At 51.4% G+C, this 17,867-nt stretch overlaps 1 protein-coding gene across 2 annotated transcripts in view; it reads left to right on the top strand.

Moving 5' to 3' along the window:
- The window catches only part of Pde2a (phosphodiesterase 2A), a 60,652-nt gene that overhangs the window by 19,961 nt on the left and 22,824 nt on the right, over positions 1-17,867 (top strand). For both annotated transcript variants that reach the window (XM_028770601.1, XM_028770602.1), the window contains 2 exons: positions 10,513-10,602; positions 13,662-13,750. In XM_028770601.1, coding sequence (XP_028626434.1) covers positions 10,513-10,602; positions 13,662-13,750 — 179 coding nt within the window. The remainder of the gene's footprint in view (positions 1-10,512; positions 10,603-13,661; positions 13,751-17,867) is intronic.

Below are 17,867 nucleotides of genomic sequence, written 5' to 3'. Positions count from 1 at the left end.
GAGAGTTCAATGGTGGGTCAAGATGGAAGAGTCCTAGAAGTTAGGAGATGGGGGGAGCGTGGGGTTGTCCTTCAAACCTCATCTGAAATGTGGCATTCTAATTCCAGACTCAGAGTCCCTCTAGTCCCAGGCTGTCCTGAAGGTGGGACAGGAAGAAAGGGACTTGCAATTTGCTTGTTATCTCCAAGGCCAGTGCATCTTAGCCATACATATTGTCTCTTAGACAAGGACTGCCGAGGAACTGAGACTGGAACCGGGCCCTCTCTCCTCATGCAGACATGCCTTTCTCGACTTGCCCAAAGGTGGTCTCAGGCACCTACAGTCCATTGAGGCAAAACTTTGTTGATTCTACCTCTGGGAAGGTACTATTTGCTGATCAGACCACTGAAACCAGGGAGGTTGTTTGTTTGTTTGTTTGTTTGTTTGACTGTTGTTTTTTAACATTTGTTGAGCATGTGTGACATGTGCTGGGGCAGAGAGGTGGGTCCTGATCTCAGGGAGGTGATAGAGGAGGTGAGCAGTAGACGTCGAGGAAACTCTGGAGATGCCAACACAAGACCAGCCACCAGGCCATTCATGATCTCCCAGACAGCCACCCAATCATGAACATACCAGACTCACTCAGCCTTAATGACCGTATTCATACCAGCCTGGACACTCATGAATGCACATGGCCACATGGATACAGGGGATGCATGGATACATGCACTTTGCTCTCCTACGGTCTTCCACAGAAGCACAGACCACATTCTTTCACATCACAGATGTTTCTCTCATGACCCAAGGGACATATTCAGCTATGGTCATGTGATGGTCCTTAGGGACACACCATTATGGATGGCATGTGCTTAGGTCACCAGTAAAGTAAGAGCTCTCAGCTCCCCAAATAGTGAGAAAAAAAAAGCCAGTTCTGATGAATGTACCCAGAGTTTTGTAACAACAACAACAAAATAGTCTCAAATGCTTTGCAAAATCAAATTTGTTTCGCATCACCCAGAGGGTCTGAGGCCCTGGGAGGAGGGCATTGTCTTTCAGAGACCCTGGCTCACAATTACCCAGCCCTAGTGTTTGTGGACTGTATGAGTGTGTGTGTGTGTGTGTGTGTGTGTGTGTGTGCACATGTACACAGGTATGTCCTGGCCCTAGCTCCCAGGCCCTGAGGATATGAGGAGGGTGAGTGGGAGAATTTCTGCAGAATCCGGATGTTTGTTCTCTAGCTTCTGGGCCCTCCAAAGGCAAATAAATAGCTTTGGATGCCAGCCTGCTGCTGGGTGGGGCTGGATGAGTGTGTGGAGAGCCTGCTTTTGTCCCTGGAGCCCCACCAGCTGGGATCCTGTACATCAATGCACAGTGACGAAGGTCCTGGCCAGTTTCTGCTGTGCTTCTCTCTGGGGATTGGTTCTCCGAGCTGAAAAATGGAGGTAGGGAAGAGGTGAGTCTCTTGGAGATGGACCTAGAACAAATGAGAATAGGCTTGGGGAAGACCTGTAGGGGCAATTAGAGCACGGACTCAAGACATGGGGCCCCAGAGCCTACAAGGTCTTACCAGCAACTCCATGGTTTCCTTGAGGATGTGCTAGGTCCCTGAGGCCTAGCCCCTACCCTGCTATATGTAAGGAACAGGGAGAGAGGAGGTAGAGATGAGAACTAGGGAACCAGACTGGGGTTCCTGGAAGACCAGACCAGGGATCGGCCTGAAAGGTCAGAAGAGAAGAGAGGATGCTGGGGTTTAGGAAATGGGGGAACAAGGGTGCCAATATGAGAAGGATAAAGAGGGTTAGGGGTGAACATCACCCATTGAGCAAAGGGCCTGAATTCGAAAAGACTGGGTAGAGATAGAACTCAGACGTCAGGGTCCTCTGGTCACGCTGCCCCTCTGGAGCTGCCATGGGAGCTTTGCCATTAGCTCCTCCCAGCCTAGGAACCCAGACCTCAAAGGGATCTGAGGGAACAGGGTCACTCTACAGTAGGGTGGGAACTTGTGGTTCACACTTATGTTTTAGCAAATTGCTGCACAGGGTGAGGGAGCCCAGAGAAACACAAAGGCAGGGGCATGCCTGAGATGAACCCTGTCCAGAAGATTCCTCACACCAGCCCCCAGTAAAGAAGGGCTATTTTTAGGAACAATAAAAGCGCTCAACACATTCCAGCAGGGGCAGGGAGAGCGAAAGGAAGGGCAGGAGTCAGTGGAGAGGAGGGGAACCTCTCCTCCCTAGGTTTCCTTAAAGAGTTTCCTTGTATGTTGGGGGTCTTCCCTGGCTGGTTCTGCCCTCTCCAGTCCTGTCTCCAGAGTCACCTTCTGGCTCTCATGTGTTTCCCTGTTTCTGAATTGGTCTCTGTCCCTGTATTTCTCATACTCCTATTCTCCTGGGATTTGGGGAGCAGTTAGGATGAGCCAAGTTGTGAGGATAGAGCCAAACGCAGTCAGAGGAGGAAGCAGCGTGGGGCTGTGGAATCGACATGCACCAAAGAGACACACCAAGACAAGCAGACACAGATGTCCCTGGGGAGGGGCTGTGAGGGCTGGAGTCAGAGTCAGGACCAACTGCCAGGCAGGTACCATGGGACAGCCAGTTCTCTACCCGGCAAACCTGATCAGCCCTTCCTTCCTGCCCTTCTGCAAGCCACACATCACCCTGTGTCAAGCCAGTGCTGTTTAGCATTTATCATCTGTTGTGGGCACAGCAGGGAAGGGGACACTGGAAGAGTGGGAGGCACCCAGGCCTAGAGAGAGACACCCAGTCCCATCCCAACATTGGAGAGGTGACAAGACTATCCTTTGGCCAAAGCAAGACTTGAGAAGTCCAAAGTCACAGGAGAGAGGACCTTGCCTGTGCCTCTAGGGGAGAACCTGGTTAGTCTTTTTTGTCTCCTCTGGCCTTCCATATACCCCATACCAAACTGGGGATCCAATGCCATAACACCTAAAGACTCTGGTCCCATAGGAATTCCCAGGAGAACTGGAGTGGAGACACGTGTCCCCATGTAGACGACTTCCTTGAATAGGAGATGCTGCTCACCTGCTCTTCCTGGGGTCCTAGGCTTTTTCCCACTGGGAGATGATCCTGAAAAGCAGATATCCTGGCTTGCCAAGAAACCTTGAAAATGTTGTCAAAAGTTCTCAGGGAAAAGCAACCTCTCATTCCATAGGTTCTTTGTCTAAGACTCTCATCATGCCAGACTTGGGATACAAGTCTTGCCCTTGTCCTCCTGCCCGGGGCCTCCAGGAGCTCCACCTCTCTGCTCAGGAGTTTACAGACCTCCACTATTTCTATGCTCTGTTGGAGGCTAGATGATGCTGAGAGCCAGAAGGGCTATGGGACAATCAGGATGCAGTCCTCATCCCCCAAAAGTTCCTGATCTGCTAGGGGAGCCAGAGAGGGCAGAGTGGCAAGGTGATGACACACAGCTCTGGGAAAGAGCATCCATTATGCTGTGAGGGTCCCAGGTGAGCAGACCGTCACTGGCTTTCTCACCTACTCACTCTTGTCCAACAATTTCTTTGGCCATCATTTCCTTTGACACATGTCCCTTCCTGACACTGGTCCAGCTAATCACTCGGCATTCCTTTCTCCTGAGGGGGCCATTATGTCTGACTTTTGGAAGCTTCTGGGCTTGCTGTGTCAAGCTCTAGTCCTACCTTCAAGGCCACATGAGGGGTAGGGTCACAGATATTCAGGACCTGATGCAGGAGGCCAGCCAGTTCACCAAGACCCTTTCTCAGGGCACTGATTCCCTTGGGTCTCTTTCTTGTACATCCTGGGGGACAGTGTACTCAGCTTCCTTGTTGCCTAGACATCTCCCTAGGCACAACTCTGAGTCACTGCTGCTTACCACAGTCTCCAGTGACTGTCCCACTGTGCTCAATTCAACTCTCATGGTCACGGAGACAGGAAGGTTAGAGACCACAGGAAACCAAGATGACTGAGTAACTGTGATGAGGACACTATGGTGATGTGCTTGGGAGTTGGGCTTTGCTGGTGAGAAACCTGAGGGCTATGGGGACAGAATGGTCCTACTGTGTGGAGGAGGTAACTGAAGGCAGGGAGGGTGAGGAGAAGTCAAAGCCTGACCTAGCTCAACATGATCTTAAGCCTTCCAGGCAGGGATACCACCTCCTCCTGATACTCGGCTCTTGTCTCCTTCCTTTTCCCATTTCCCTAATCCTTCCCATCTAGACTGGAGAGTAGTTCAGACTGAGAGGACTAACAATCCCTGCCTTCCTGCCTGGCTCTTCTTCTTCTTCCCACTCTCTATCACCGCAGTTGGCCCTGGATGGTTTTAACGGGGTCAGTACAGTGGGAGGACCTGGAATAGAAGTTCAGCCTGGTTAGGGTAGAGCGGGAGGTCCAGGAGGGACTGGCCATGGTATGGGATGGGAGAAGACAACAGTTGGCCCAAGGGCCCCTCTCAGGGAGTGGAGGTTTCCCCCGGGAGGCGCCAGGACAGGCGCAGGTGTATTCTACAGTGCACGTGTCTCCAGTGTGGCTCGGAGGCTGGAGACGCGGCCCTGTTGGAGTAACAACTGAAGCCAGAGTCTTCGAAGGGTGGTGGTGGGCTACGGGAGAAGAGGGCATGATGGGCAAAAGAAAGGGGGTGGAGGAAAGAGAGAAGGAGGACAAGGGAGGCCCTTCCTGTAGTGCTTGGCTCTTGAGCTGCAGGTGGCTCCTTCCACATGCCCCTTTGTCACCAACTCAACTCTGGCCACAACTCATTCTCTCCTTCCTCACTCTTACGCCTCCTCTCCTTGGGGATCTTTCTCGTGGAGTCTCTCCATGTTGGGGTAGCATCCAGTTGTCCCCATGGCAGCCCTCACTGGGGTAAGGATCTATCTCCCCTTCACCCTGGTCTTTATACCCCTGCTCCTCTAAAGTGAGGTGAGTGAAAGACACCTTTCAGGCCAGCAGCAGCAGCTAGAAATTGAGGGGTGGGTGATGCAAACTCATCAATTGCTTCCCAAACCAGTTGATGCAGAAATTCCGGGGGTGGGGACAGCACTTTGTATTTCAGCAACCCTCCAGGTGACTCTGGGACATGCAGAAGTTTGGAAACCACTGAGAGACATCTGCAACCACAATCAGTCCCTGAGAAAGGCACCTTCCCTTCCCCATAGCCAGAGTCACTCAGGGCATTGACATTTGTGGTGGCTTGCTTGACATCTGGGTTGCCCAACATCACTTAGCCGCTTTCCTTTCCTTTTGCTTCTGGCCCAGCTCAGCCTTGCTATGGGGAGGGCTGTGGGTGCAAGTGTTAGCACACACAGGCAGCTCTTGTAATCTTTTCAGGTGACAGGTCTGCTAGTGCAGCTCTTTGGGCAGGTGGCAGGCGTGGGCGGTGGGGAGGGAAAGGAGCCACCTTCTCCTGCTTTCTCTGTTTTCTGCCTTGGAGTCTGGGCAGCTGTGAGGAGCCAGAGAGGAAATCTGGGCTTCTGGGCTTGGGCTGGGGACTTTCCTATTCTGAGTTTCAAGGAGTCTTCTTAAGTAGTTATACTGAGTGCCGTCCCTGAGCCTTGTCTCTGGCTAGTGGAGGCATGTGCTGAGCATGGAGATAGATGCACTCCCCCTTTCTCCAGGAGAGATTAGGAAGTGTGTGTATTGCTCCCCAGCACAAGAGGACGGAGACAAAGGGGCAGGTGGCGTCTGTTCCAGACTCCTGGTTTTTCCTCCCGTGCCCACTTTCTGGAGCCTCTATTCATGGTTGCACTCTGTTGGTGTTCTTTCCCCATGTTCTCAGGATGATTTCTTGGAGATCTGGGGGAGGAGTGGGCAGGAGAGACAGGAGTGGTGGGGGCTGGGAATATGCAGGAAAGAGAAGGAAGGTGGGTGGAGAAGCCTTCCCAGAGAGAGAGCCAGGATGTGGAGGTGGAAACGACACGGCAAGAGCAGTGTGTGACAGACGGACGTCCACTAGAGTATGACGGGGAGAGGCAGAGAGGCACTCAGAGGGACCAGAAGAGCCTGGCCCAGAGGGATGGAAAGAGGCAAACAGGCAGAGGAGTTCCTGGGGAATCTCCTGGATATCAGATTGGAGGAGGATATCAGATTCCAGTCTGTGAGGACAGCCTCTAACCTCAGGCCAGGAGGAGACATAGAGCCCACAAGATGGATCGGCAGAGATGGTTCCAGGGTACAGTTTGGATCTTCCTCTGGAGTGTGATGTTATTACTTTCTTGTAGGGGTCCAGGTGCCAGCAGCAGGGAGAGCAGACAGTGGGCTTATGAGGTAGGAAAGACATGGAGGGTTTTAGACGTGAAATAAGACAGCATCTTTTGTCAGTGACCCCTGACTCTAGGCCATCTGTTCCTAGAATGGCCCCAAATGGGAAAAGACCAAAGTTTCTGGTTTCATATGAAGGAGTTAGAAGCAATTCAGAGTGGACCCTCTGGTCTCCCCAGTCCATCACACAAATGCTGATTCAGGCCCAGGTTTTAGAAAACTGACAACATCCCAGGTTTCAGAGAAACCCTGGTTCCAACTGCATCCCCTTTCATGGTACCTTGGGAGAAAGACCAGCACACGGGAATGGCGCTGTCTGCGGTGCTGATGGCAGTCTCAACCCACAGCAGCAGGTAGAGAACTGCAGGTATGGGGGAGGCGGGGGCTGCGGAGAGCAAAAGGGCTCTGTCCATCCTTTCACCTACCGTCCACAAACTACCACTAACCTTCCACCCATCCTCCTACCCACCCACCCACCTACCTACCTCCCATCCATTTTCCTATCCCTTCACCCATTTGTCCACTCACCCACCCACTCATTTCCCTTTTCCCTACTTATCTACCCACATCTATTTCCCATCCAACAGCCCTATTCATCCATCACATCTATTGATTTTTCTCATCTGCTCATCTGTTCACATACCCACCACCTTCCCATCTTCCCACATAGTCATCTATCTACCCATTTTCTACCCACTTATCCATCTACCCATCCATCCACCCTCCCACCCACCCACCCATTCATCCATCCATCCACCCACCCTCCCATCCACCCACCCATCTACCCTCCCATCCATCCATCCATCCATCCATCCGTCTGTCCGTCTGTTCATCCATCCACCCACCCATCCACTCACCCACCCACCTACTTTCCTAATCACTCACTCATCTACCTACCCACCCATCCCATTCATCCATCCATACACCATTTGCCTACTTTTCAACCCACCCACTCACCCTCATCAAATTAGACCATTAAACCACAGAGCTAGAGATGTAGCAGAGTGGAAAGACCCTTTTACATTGAGGAAACCAAGGTTCAGAAGAGGAAAGGGGAGTGTTCAAGGCCACGAGGAGCCTCTGTCCTCAATCTGGGACAGGACTGGAAACCATTGCTCTTGTCTATACACCACAGGTTCTCCCCTGGGGTCTGGGAAATTGCCTGGTTGTAATGCTGATATTTACTCTGGTATTTGTTCACAAAAGATGCAAGGACAGGAAATGTGATGTCCTCCACCCACTCTGAGCTCTTGAGTATGTGAACACGTGCTATGAACCCCCTCATGTGTGTGTGTGTGTGTGTGTGTGTGTGTGTGTGTGTGTGTGTGTTTGCATACTCCTAAGTATTAGTCCTGACTGTACTCCTCATTGGATGTCTGAGTGTGCATATATGATCCCTCTACATGGTGGTGTGAGCTAAGGTGTATACTTGACAGTGTGTATATGTGGTTCACGGAGTGGGGGTGACGGGGACGGACAGACATGTGGGTAGAAATGGCTGTTTTTTCCCTCTCTCATCTTTTGAAGAGTCCTAGGGTGCTAGCCCTGTTTGTGGTTGGCTCTCCATTGTGCCTCCACTTCAGGAATTATCCCATTTCCTATTCACAGCTGCTGCCTCCCCCAAGGCTGCAGCTCTGTCCTGTGCCCAGGCAGGATTCAAATGTAACTCCCCTCCCCCAGCTGGTGTAGCTGAGATTAAGTTACCTCAGACCCTGGTGATGGGGTGTGGGGTGGGTGTTCATTTGTGCAAGTGGCATTTGAGTGAGCTATGAAGGCCCCTGAGTTCGAGGTCTGAAGCGACCTGTTTCCCTCAGTGGTTCCCGCAGCTAACACTTCATTCGTGAGCAGGTCAGACTCCAAAGCAGATGGAGAGATGGCTGCCAGGCGTGGAGTCTCAACTCCACTAGTTGATATCCTACTTACTCAGCCAAGGATGGAGACCCCTCCTTCCTGGTGCTCCAACTTTCCCCAAGTTATCTTACCTCATTCCCCTGCCCCCGCCATTTTCCTGCCCTTGGCCTAAAACAACAACAACAACAACAACAAAAAACCACAGAAAACTGATCAATCAGAACAAAGGCCAGACAAGTAGCAACCAAACGGAGTAAAGGACAGCTCAAGGCATCCACCAATCAAAGCAAAGGGCAGATTGGGGAACTGGCCAATCAGAACAAAGGACACACTGACTTCTCTAAGCCCTTGGGGTGGGAGATAGGAGTTGGGTGCTGAATATGCTCAGGTAGGGTGGGAAATCTGGAGGTTTGGATAATCTCTGGTCCACCGCAGATGGGTCATTGTTTTTCATTAAGCCTCAGTTTCTTCATCTCTCAAATGGGGAGACAGCTACTGCATCCTGTGGCTTCAGAGGCTTCTCTTGCGTTTAAGGCTTGCTCCATTGCGTTGGCTGTGCTCCCGTTTCCCTAGCACACACATGGCAGATACCTCCAAAGTCAGACCCTCTCTGGGTCCCTCTTGGTGATCATCCTGCCTCCAGGCAGGAATAAGTCTCCATGGACACCAAGACCTGGAGCCTTGTCCTTGAAGCTCCATTTGAGTGTGGGTCAAGAAAAAAATATATTTTTTTGAGATATTCTGGGCATGGGATTTTCCCACTTACGGTCTTTAGCCTTAGCCTTGGGAGCACACAGTAGCCTGGGACAATGCTGTGTGAGCAGGTGATATGGGGGTCTCTGGTCTGTGCTACATGAGGAAGTAACTGTTGCCGTGAGAACCTAGAAGGGTGACATCATGCTGAGTGTCTTCAAGGATATGGGGCTCTATGTAAGGGCAGTGCTGATGCCGCGCAAACTGCCAGAGGGTCGCGAACAAGCAGACTTGGATTGTGTTGTCTGGAATCAACTGCTTTGAGTGTCTAAGAGTGGATAGACATCAACGATAACCAAGATGTGGTACACCCTTGACAGTGGGAGCGACCAAAGCAAGGCCTGGGCAGGGAAGGCAATGCCTGCTATTGCCCCTCCCACTGGGAAAACAGAGAGTGTGAGGCCGTAGCCAAGGAGACTTGTCAGTGGCATTTGGAGCTGACATCTGAACAGACCCCAGGCTTTATGCAGACCCCAGCTCAGGACTATCCTTGACAGCCTTTCTGTCAGGTAGCATTTGGCTCATTCTTGACCACTCTTGGGAAAGGGGAGCCAGTACTCCAACCCCTTCACTAGTGGCCTCAGCCTTTGTAACATGGCTATGCTGGGAAGAGGCCCCTAAGATCCCACTGGATGGTATGTGCCAGCTTCCTGTAAAATCCTTTGGGCCCCCTGGCCATTCAGTGGCCATAGAGTTTAATCCTCTGTTGTGGGGTGTCTGAGGAGGTGAAGTTGGCCACAGAGAAGCTTTAGACTGAGCCTCCCTGAGCTATCTAGTCTTAGCCACACGCTGGATTTGGTTTTCTAACTCCTGCCTTGAAAGGGTCGTATCATTTGGATAAATCTCATCTTGTTCATATCTGGGACAGAAGGAATTGAGGATGGCTCAACCACATTACAAATGTGAGGAATTTGCACACCCCCTATTTGGGCTAACAACTTTCTACGCGTATAACTCTGCTATTTCAGCATTTTAGTCTTTACCAGCTATATGCATTCTGTGGGGTCCTCCAGGAGCCTCAGCTCAACATGGGAATGGGGCCCACACAGACCCACAGGGAAGACATCAGGAATGACTTCCAAGGGTTGGGGAGAGGGCACAGCGAGTGGATGGTGTGAGTCACCGTTCTGCCCTGGCCTTGCTCCCCTGTTCCGTTACCTTTCTCTTTGATCCCCCGTGGCTCTGGCCAAGTTAATAGAGCAAGAAGAAGAGACCTTTGTTGTCTCAGTTCCGGCTCTCCAAGGACGAGCTAGGCCTCTTCCTGGAGGGGAAGGCTAGGAGGCAGTCAAGGCTGACTCTGCCTTCCCAGCCTGCAGCGGCCTAAGTCTGTTGTGCTCACCTTTTATGCTCAACTGACCCTACCTCCATGCTTGCTGCTTCCCACCAAGCCCCAACTCAGCTGAAGCTGAGCTATGACCACAGTCCCTCCGACACAGAGATGCCAGAGTCACTGCTTTCCTAAGGACAGGAAACCCGTGCTGACTCTTGGCTTGCCTTCGTAACTCACTGTGAGGCCTTCACTATGTCTCTGGCCCATCTCCAAGCCTCGGTCTCCCCATATGCAAGACTTGGGCAGTCTCTGGCCTTAATTCTTCTGGAGTCTGATGCTCTAAGCTCATGTGTCTAAGTCTCACGCCACAGTCCCTGGGCCGCTGGGCAGAAAGAACCATTTATACTCTTTCTTCTCTTCCAGGATGCTTTGCTGAGCCTAGGCGCTGTAATCGACATTGCTGGCCTGCGACAGGCTGCCAAGGATGCCCTCTCAGCCGTGCTCCCCAAAGTGGTAGGTGTTTTCCCTTCTTGCCCTCCCCTCTCAGCCTTTGTCCAGTTCTGAGCTCATCGTGACAGACCTATGTATAGCAAGAGAGACTGAGGATAGACATAAAGAAGAACTTCCTGGGTGTCAGATCTTAGATGTCCTAGAGAACTCACTCTTCATGAGTAAATCTAGTATTGGATTAAAGGAGGAAGCTGGGGGGCTGGAAAGATGGCTCAGCAGTTAAGAGCACTGACTGCTCTCCCTTAAGTTGTGAGTTCAATTCCCAGCAACCACATGGTGGCTTACACCCAGCTTTGTGATCCAATGCCCTCTTCTGTCTGGCATGCAGGTGTACATGCACACAGAGCACTCATACATAAAATAAATAAATCTTTAAAAAAAAGTAGAGGGCTGAGTAGTCTTTAAGCCTCTCTCTGTCCCATCACAACACGATGAGTGGGATGGTAGGTCCGGGGCAACCAAGGTCACCTGAACCCTGAGTGCCTTGTTGGGTGTGTTATATACCTCCCTTGCTCTTGGGACTTGTGGCTCTAATCACATTGCTCATTCTTTAAGCAGGAGGCTGGAGCTCCTAGGAGTCAGAGCAGCAGGGTCACAGCTGTGTCAAATGGAGGGACACAGGGGACTTTGGAGAATAGGTTTTGTATCAACATAAGGAGCATGAAGACTTCCTGGAGGAGGAGATATCTAAACTAAGTCCACTTGAACATCCAGCCCAGGCTTCAGGAAACATGACCAACTCAGGATGCAGCCTTCCCACCCCACTAGAGACTATTGTCCCTGGCTCTGAGTGATGGATGAACCTACAGAGGCCCAGAGAGGGAGGGTATTTCACCAAGGACACACAGCATGACAGGGACAAATGGGGCTTGGCATGTATGCACCCCTATTCCCTGTCCTCAGCTCTGTCTTCCCCAAACCTCCTAGAAGTTCAGTGCCCAGGAGGAGGGCTAATGACTGAGCTTTATTGAGCGTGAAATTGGTAGGAAGTGGGTGGTGTGTTGGCGCCCAAAAATAAATCCTTTGGGAGAGGGTTGTGACTGAGACAACATCTGTCCTGGGGTGGAGGAACATCTGGATGGTGAGGGTGGGGGAAGCTGGCAGGTCAGAGACTGTGGACCTGCCCTGCAAGTCTTGAGGGATGTGTGTGTGTGTGTGTGTGTGTGTGTGTGTGTGTGTGTGTGTGTGTTGGAAGGAGGGGGTGAGTGACTGGCTTGGTGCCCAGCTAACTAAAGCCTAAAGCTGGGGCTGAGATGACAGCTGAGGCCCAAGAGACAGTGAGATGCTACTCCAGAGGCCAGTGATGGGCTGGGGAGACCAGGCCTGGGGGAGCCTCTGCTTGACTGGGAGGACTGGGCCCTGGGAGGTGGGGGCTGGACGAGGAGGAGAGCTGCAGCACCTGGCCTCCTCATCAGCACCCATTGTGGCAGGCAGCCCCAGTGCAGATGGTGCTGATGTGTACGAAACGAAAAGCAACCCTCCTACCCTGTAAACTCGGCTAAATTTAACCAGGATGGCTGAGTGTGAGGGTGGAAGGCGCGGACATGCGGAAGTGAAGGGTGGCTCCTGCCCCCACCACCCTAAGACTGCCCACCTTTCTGTGTGGGGAGGATGTACTCTTGGACTGAGTGCCCTATTAGGCTCTGAACCTGTTTGAGCCAAAAAAAAAAAAAAAAAAACATAACTCAAACCAAACCAAACCAAACCAAACAAACAAACAAAAACCTAAAACCAAAACAGAAGTCCTCCAGAGCTCCTGATCCATTAACGATGAGTGGGCAGGGTAGGATGAGGGGCAGCAGCTCTCTGGAAGTGGCTTAGTTCCTGGATTTTGGCCTAGAGGCTGGGCATAGTGGCCTAACTTATGACCCCAAAGCAGGACTGTCACAAGTCCTCAACCAACTTTAGCCACACAGTGGCTAAAGAGTCTGAGGCCAGCCTGAGCAACATGAGAAAGCTTGTCTCAAAAAACAAAAACAAAAAGCCTCAAACAAAACCCAGTTCAAGCCTAGACCCTGTTCACCAAGGCCAAAGGGGCTCTGGGCCTTCTCAGAGGCTGTTCCTGCCCTCCTGGGTCCTGTAATCCCTACCTCACCTCAGGACAACTGAACCCAGTTGAATGTCACAGGAGGTCATGGTAGGGAATTCCCTGTGGAATATCCAAAGGCCACAAAAGCAGCTGGCAGGGTTGTGGCTTCTCAGTCTGCTGAGGATTCCACATTTCTGAGAAAGAGCCTTCAGCAGCTCCCCTGAAGCCCTCCCTGCCATCCTCAGCAGAGAGGGTTCCCCAACCTTCCAGGAGAGTGTGGCCAACCATCTTAGAGATTGGCCAGGACCTCTAAGGGTCCCCATGTGGGGAAGTAGATCTTTGTCTGTGAGATGACAGCTTCTGCCAGGACAAGGTTTGCAGTTGAGACTGATCTAAGGAGGGAGGATTGCTGAACCAAAGACCCCACAAGCTCCAGCCAGTGTTTCCAACTCACCGTGAAAAGTGGTTGATCTAAAATGTCAACTTACTCTGCGTCTGCTCCCAGCTGTTTCTAAGACCCTCCAGCCTCAGCCCTACTCACCTCGCAGTCCTGTGCCCCTTCACCCCATTGTCAGTTCCAAAATGGTTCTTGCTCTCTGTGCCACTTGGTCTACCTGTGCTAGCCAGTTCCAAGCCTCATCCACACCCCTAGTGTGGCCAGTCATAGCTAAAAGACTGCTTCTTCTGGGAAGCCCTCCAGAGCCCCACAGAATACAGGCACAGTGCCCTGGCTATAGTTTCCTGGCTTGGCTCAGCAGGGTATTAGAAGGAGGGAGCGTCCTAAGCCAGTGCAGCCTGTATGCCATACCAAGTACAGTTTGCCAAATGCCTGAGGCTGGAGTTCAAGGTTTGGATGTGATTGGCTCACACCTTGGATTATTGGATTATTGTAAGGAAAGTAACAGATTCATGGATCTCTGCCTGCCCAGAACTCCTTCCCAGACCACCAAGCTCTGGCTCCCAGACCCCCAACATGGACAGACGAGGGCTGGACAGCCTCTCTATAGGGTCTCACAAGTGCCTTTGGTTCTAGGAGACTGTCTATACCTACCTGCTAGATGGGGAGTCCAGGCTGGTATGTGAAGACCCCCCTCATGAGCTCCCACAGGAAGGAAAAATTCGGTAAGTCATTTTCTGCTTGTCCTTTGCCCTCTGGAACTGCCGAGAGGTCTCAGGGTTAAGACACCTTCCAAGATCATCTGGTCCACCTCCAACTTCAGTCTCTCTTCCCTGGTGGGTCCCCTGGGAAATAATATCTCCTCCTATTTTGGGGATGTATCGAGTGGTATGGATTCTCTCTTCATAGAGTCTTTTTCATAGAATTGTTTTTTCCTTCTAATACAACGTCTCACGGTGTAGCCCAGGCTAATTTTGAACTTACAGTGATCCTTCTGCCTCAGTCTCCCAAGTGCTGGAATTGTAGATGGGATCCACCATGTGCAGCTCCCATAGAGTTCTTCTGGGTGGCTGTGGCTTCTCAGAGTGGAGTGGAGGGGTGAGTGGAAGGGGGCTACAGCATCTCTCAGTTCCAACCCCAGGATGCCCAGCATTACCCATGAGGCTTGGGCATAGTATTCAAGTATACCTGGGCTGCAGGAACACACAGTGACAGTTTCCTGTACCTAAGATTAGAAGGTTTTGGACCTCTACTACCTAAGTTCAAATCCCACCTCCCTGTGTACTAGCAGTGTAACCTTATGAAAATCAGACAGCCTCTGTCATGTGATTCTGTTTTGCTTTGCTTTTTGGTGATACTGTGGTGACAGTAGTGTTTATGGTGATTGTGTGTGGTCTGCTATGGCAATCAGAACCCAGAGCTCAGCACCCGATGGCCTCTGATACCTCTGAGCCCAGTGAATTCAGCCGCCTCATTTTCCCAGAAAGGATACTGAGAGACATGTTCAAGACCACAAGGCCAAGCTGGGCCCAAGACACAGTTCTCAGTGGGGGTGGAGCCTCTGAGTGACTCATTCTTGTTATCTAAAGGCTATGGGAGCAGAGGGCATCGTGGGTGCAGTGCAGTGAAGCTGATTTCAGAAAGCTGGGCTGTTTTGGTCTAGCCTGCAGTTCTTTTGGCAATGGCAGAGCTGCTACCCTGACAACTCTTAGTCATAGAGGCCCTGGGAGAAGTCTGTCTGGAGATGTCAACCTCATAGTTCTGGATCTTTTGTGGTCCCTGATACCCTGGGTTCTAGGACAGTGGCCCACCACCAGTCCAGACCCCCTCCTTCCCATTGTTCTGCCACAGGTCTGGGAGGTGGGACAGGGCTGACATTTTCCCTTTCGGTTTCTGCTCAGGACTTCTCCCTTAGAGGACTGCAGTGAGCAGAGCCACAGCCCCCTGTAGCCTGGGTCCTATCTAGGGGCTTTTGCCTTAGACATGGTGACAGCAGTGGTACTTCCATCATCATTTGGAGGTGCAACCACTTCTTACTTTTTAGCGGTACTGGCATCGAACTCAGGGCCTCATGCACGCTGGGCTCTACTGAGCTACATCCTCTAGTGCACATGCTTACACGTTTATTGTGTGAATAGGGTCTCACTAAGTTGCCCAGGCTAGCCTGGAATTCACTCTGTGGCCCAAGCTAGCCTCACATTTTTCCTTCTCCTGCCTCAGCCTCTTGAGTAGCTAAACCATCACTAGGCCATATCTCCTGAATCTTAAAGATTAAAAAAAAAGCTGGTCTGGGCTGTGGTGGCTATGCACTTGGGAGGCAGAAGCAGGCAAATTTCTGTAAGTCTGAGGCCTGGTCTACAGAGTGAGTTCTAGGACAGCCAGGACTACACAGAGAAACCATGTCTCAAAAACCAAACCAAACCAAACCAAACCAAACCAAAAAAGCTGTAATGTGTGTTCCTTTTCTTCTCTGAGCCGGTTCCTCCTGCCCAGAGTTCTTCATCTGTTATTAGCTTGCCCCCTCCAGGAAGTCTCCCAGCAGTCAGGGAAGGCATTCCTGAGGGTTGGGAAGGCATGCACAGGATGGCAGGCTCCAGGGGCAGGTTGGAGCTTCCTGTGGAGCTTGCTCTCTCTGGTGCTCCAGGCCCTGCTCCCTTGGGGAGGTGGTGGTATCTGCAGTGTGGGCAGCTTGGAAGGACTCTGACACTCTGCACTAGCAGCCTGTTCAGCATCCTCTCCATATCCAGGAAAGCCTTTGGAAAAGACAATTAAAGTAAACGTTCAAATGCAGTTAGCCCAGAACTACATGGAGATGGGAGGCTAGCGCCTACTGGGACAGAAAACAAAACAAAACAAAAACAAGCAAACAAAAAACATCAAACAAACAGGGATTCCAGAAGGCAGAGAGCAAGAGAGCAGGGGTTTGGCATCTCAGAGCACAGCATTTAGAGCACAGTCAGGCCAGTAAGGACTAGGGTTAGGGTCTTAGGCTGGCACCCTCTTCTGGAATCTGTTCTGCCTGCCCATACCTGTGTCTGATGTATGGGACCTGAATAAGCTCAGGTCCACCACTAGGGCTGATGGGCCCAAGGGTGGTATGGGCCCTGTTCTTGAGCTTTTCCAGCAGAATGAAGCGTGAGACAGAGGCATGTGGAAGGCAGATAGACCTGGATTCTAGCCTAGCCGCATGCCTGCCCAAATGAAGACTAACCTTGGTTGACCTTGAGGGAATGAGTTTCCTTTTGACCTCAGTCTCTTTTTCTGTGAAATGGGTGGGATTGGGGACAGGCTTCTCTCAAGTGTGACCATCAAGACATAGCAGAAGCACCTGCTTATGTGCAGCTACCTGGGCAGTGGTGGGGGAGGAGTGATCCAGAAGGAAACAGCTTTTGGTGGCTGCTGGCGGCTGCTGGCGGCTGCTGGCTGGCAAACAGCAGCAGGTGTGGCTGGAGGCTGGCTCATAAAGGCAGATAAGGCTGAGATGATGGACAGAAAATGAGCTAAGGTGGTGTTAGGGTGAAGCAGGGTGGAGCTCTGCTCCCACCTGTCCGATTCCACCCACTCCGAGGACACTCACAGCATGACCAGTTGAGGAGCTCAAGTGTGGCTTGCCTTTTTGTCTTCCCAGGCTTGCTTGTCTTTTTTTTTTTTTTTTTTTTTTTGCTCCCCAGATTAATCCTTCCCTGCTCTTCTTCCACGAGCCAGCAGCACCCATTTCATGAGACATACACAAGGGACTCCCTGCTGATGAGAAAAAGCCAAGCTTCACAAAAAGGGGCTGGTCACCATGGCATCCCCAGGGAGATTCTGTCCACAGAAGAGTTTGGGACTGGAAAGCAGGACACTGGGCCTTCAGGACATTGTTGCCCTGATGACAACCCTATTGCTTTCTCCCAGACTTCTGTTTTCCCCTCTGTAAAATGATCAGGTTGGTCCAGCCCTAAATTCTACTGGCTTTAACAGGAATTCTGGCCTGGAAAAGAGAGAACCCCTTGAGGCTCTCCACCCCTGACTCCTAGCCTATCTGAGACCCCGACTAGGCAATCCTCTTGGCATCCCCAAACCTCAGAGTCACCACTGCTAAGTGTAGGAGCTTTAGACCTTCCAGCTGCCACTTGGGCATAGCCTTGGCTACCATTTGCAGGGCACTTCCTCAAGGCAAACCTGGTCTTTTCTCATGGCAGAATCTGATTGTCCATCTGGTTTGTCTTGGAGAACACAGTGTCTGTCCGTTCCCATTTCTGGAGTCTCATTCTGGTGGAGCCAGGTGCTGGCCTAGATCATAATTTGTCTTCCAGAGCAAAATGAAAGGTCATAGAAATTAGTACAAGTCTCAGGGAAGGATGGAGGGATAGTGGAGAGATGGAGGATCAGTGGCGTGATGGGGTTCAGTTAGGGGGTTCAGTGAGATGACGGGGTTCAGTAAGGGGTTGGAGTTCAGTGATGGGATTGTGTTCAGTGAGTGGGATTTAGTGAGGGACTGGGGTTCAGTGAGGGGTGGCATTCAGTGAGGAGGTTCGGTGAAGAGATTAGGCTCAGTGAGGCGGTTCAGTGAGGGGATGAGTTTTGGTGAGATGGTCAAGGGGATAGTCTGTCATGGCAGAGAAGGCATGGCAGCAGGAACAGGAGGCAGCGAGTCACACTGTATCCACTGTCAGTAAGCAGAGAGGAACAAATGCTTGCACCCAGCTAGCTTTCTTCTTTTCACTCAGCATGAGAGCCCAGCCCACGGAATGTGCTACCCACATTTAGAATGAATCTTCCTATATTAATTAACCTAATCCAGAAAATGCCTCACACGCATGCCCAGAGATTTGTCTCCAAGGTGATTCCAGACCCTGT

This window comes from Grammomys surdaster, unplaced genomic scaffold, assembly GCF_004785775.1.
Source record: "Grammomys surdaster isolate TR1022 unplaced genomic scaffold, NIH_TR_1.0 203, whole genome shotgun sequence".
Lineage (NCBI taxonomy): Eukaryota > Metazoa > Chordata > Mammalia > Rodentia > Muridae > Grammomys > Grammomys surdaster.
Note: the sequence above shows the minus strand (reverse complement) of the source record. Positions and strands in the feature narration are given on the sequence as shown.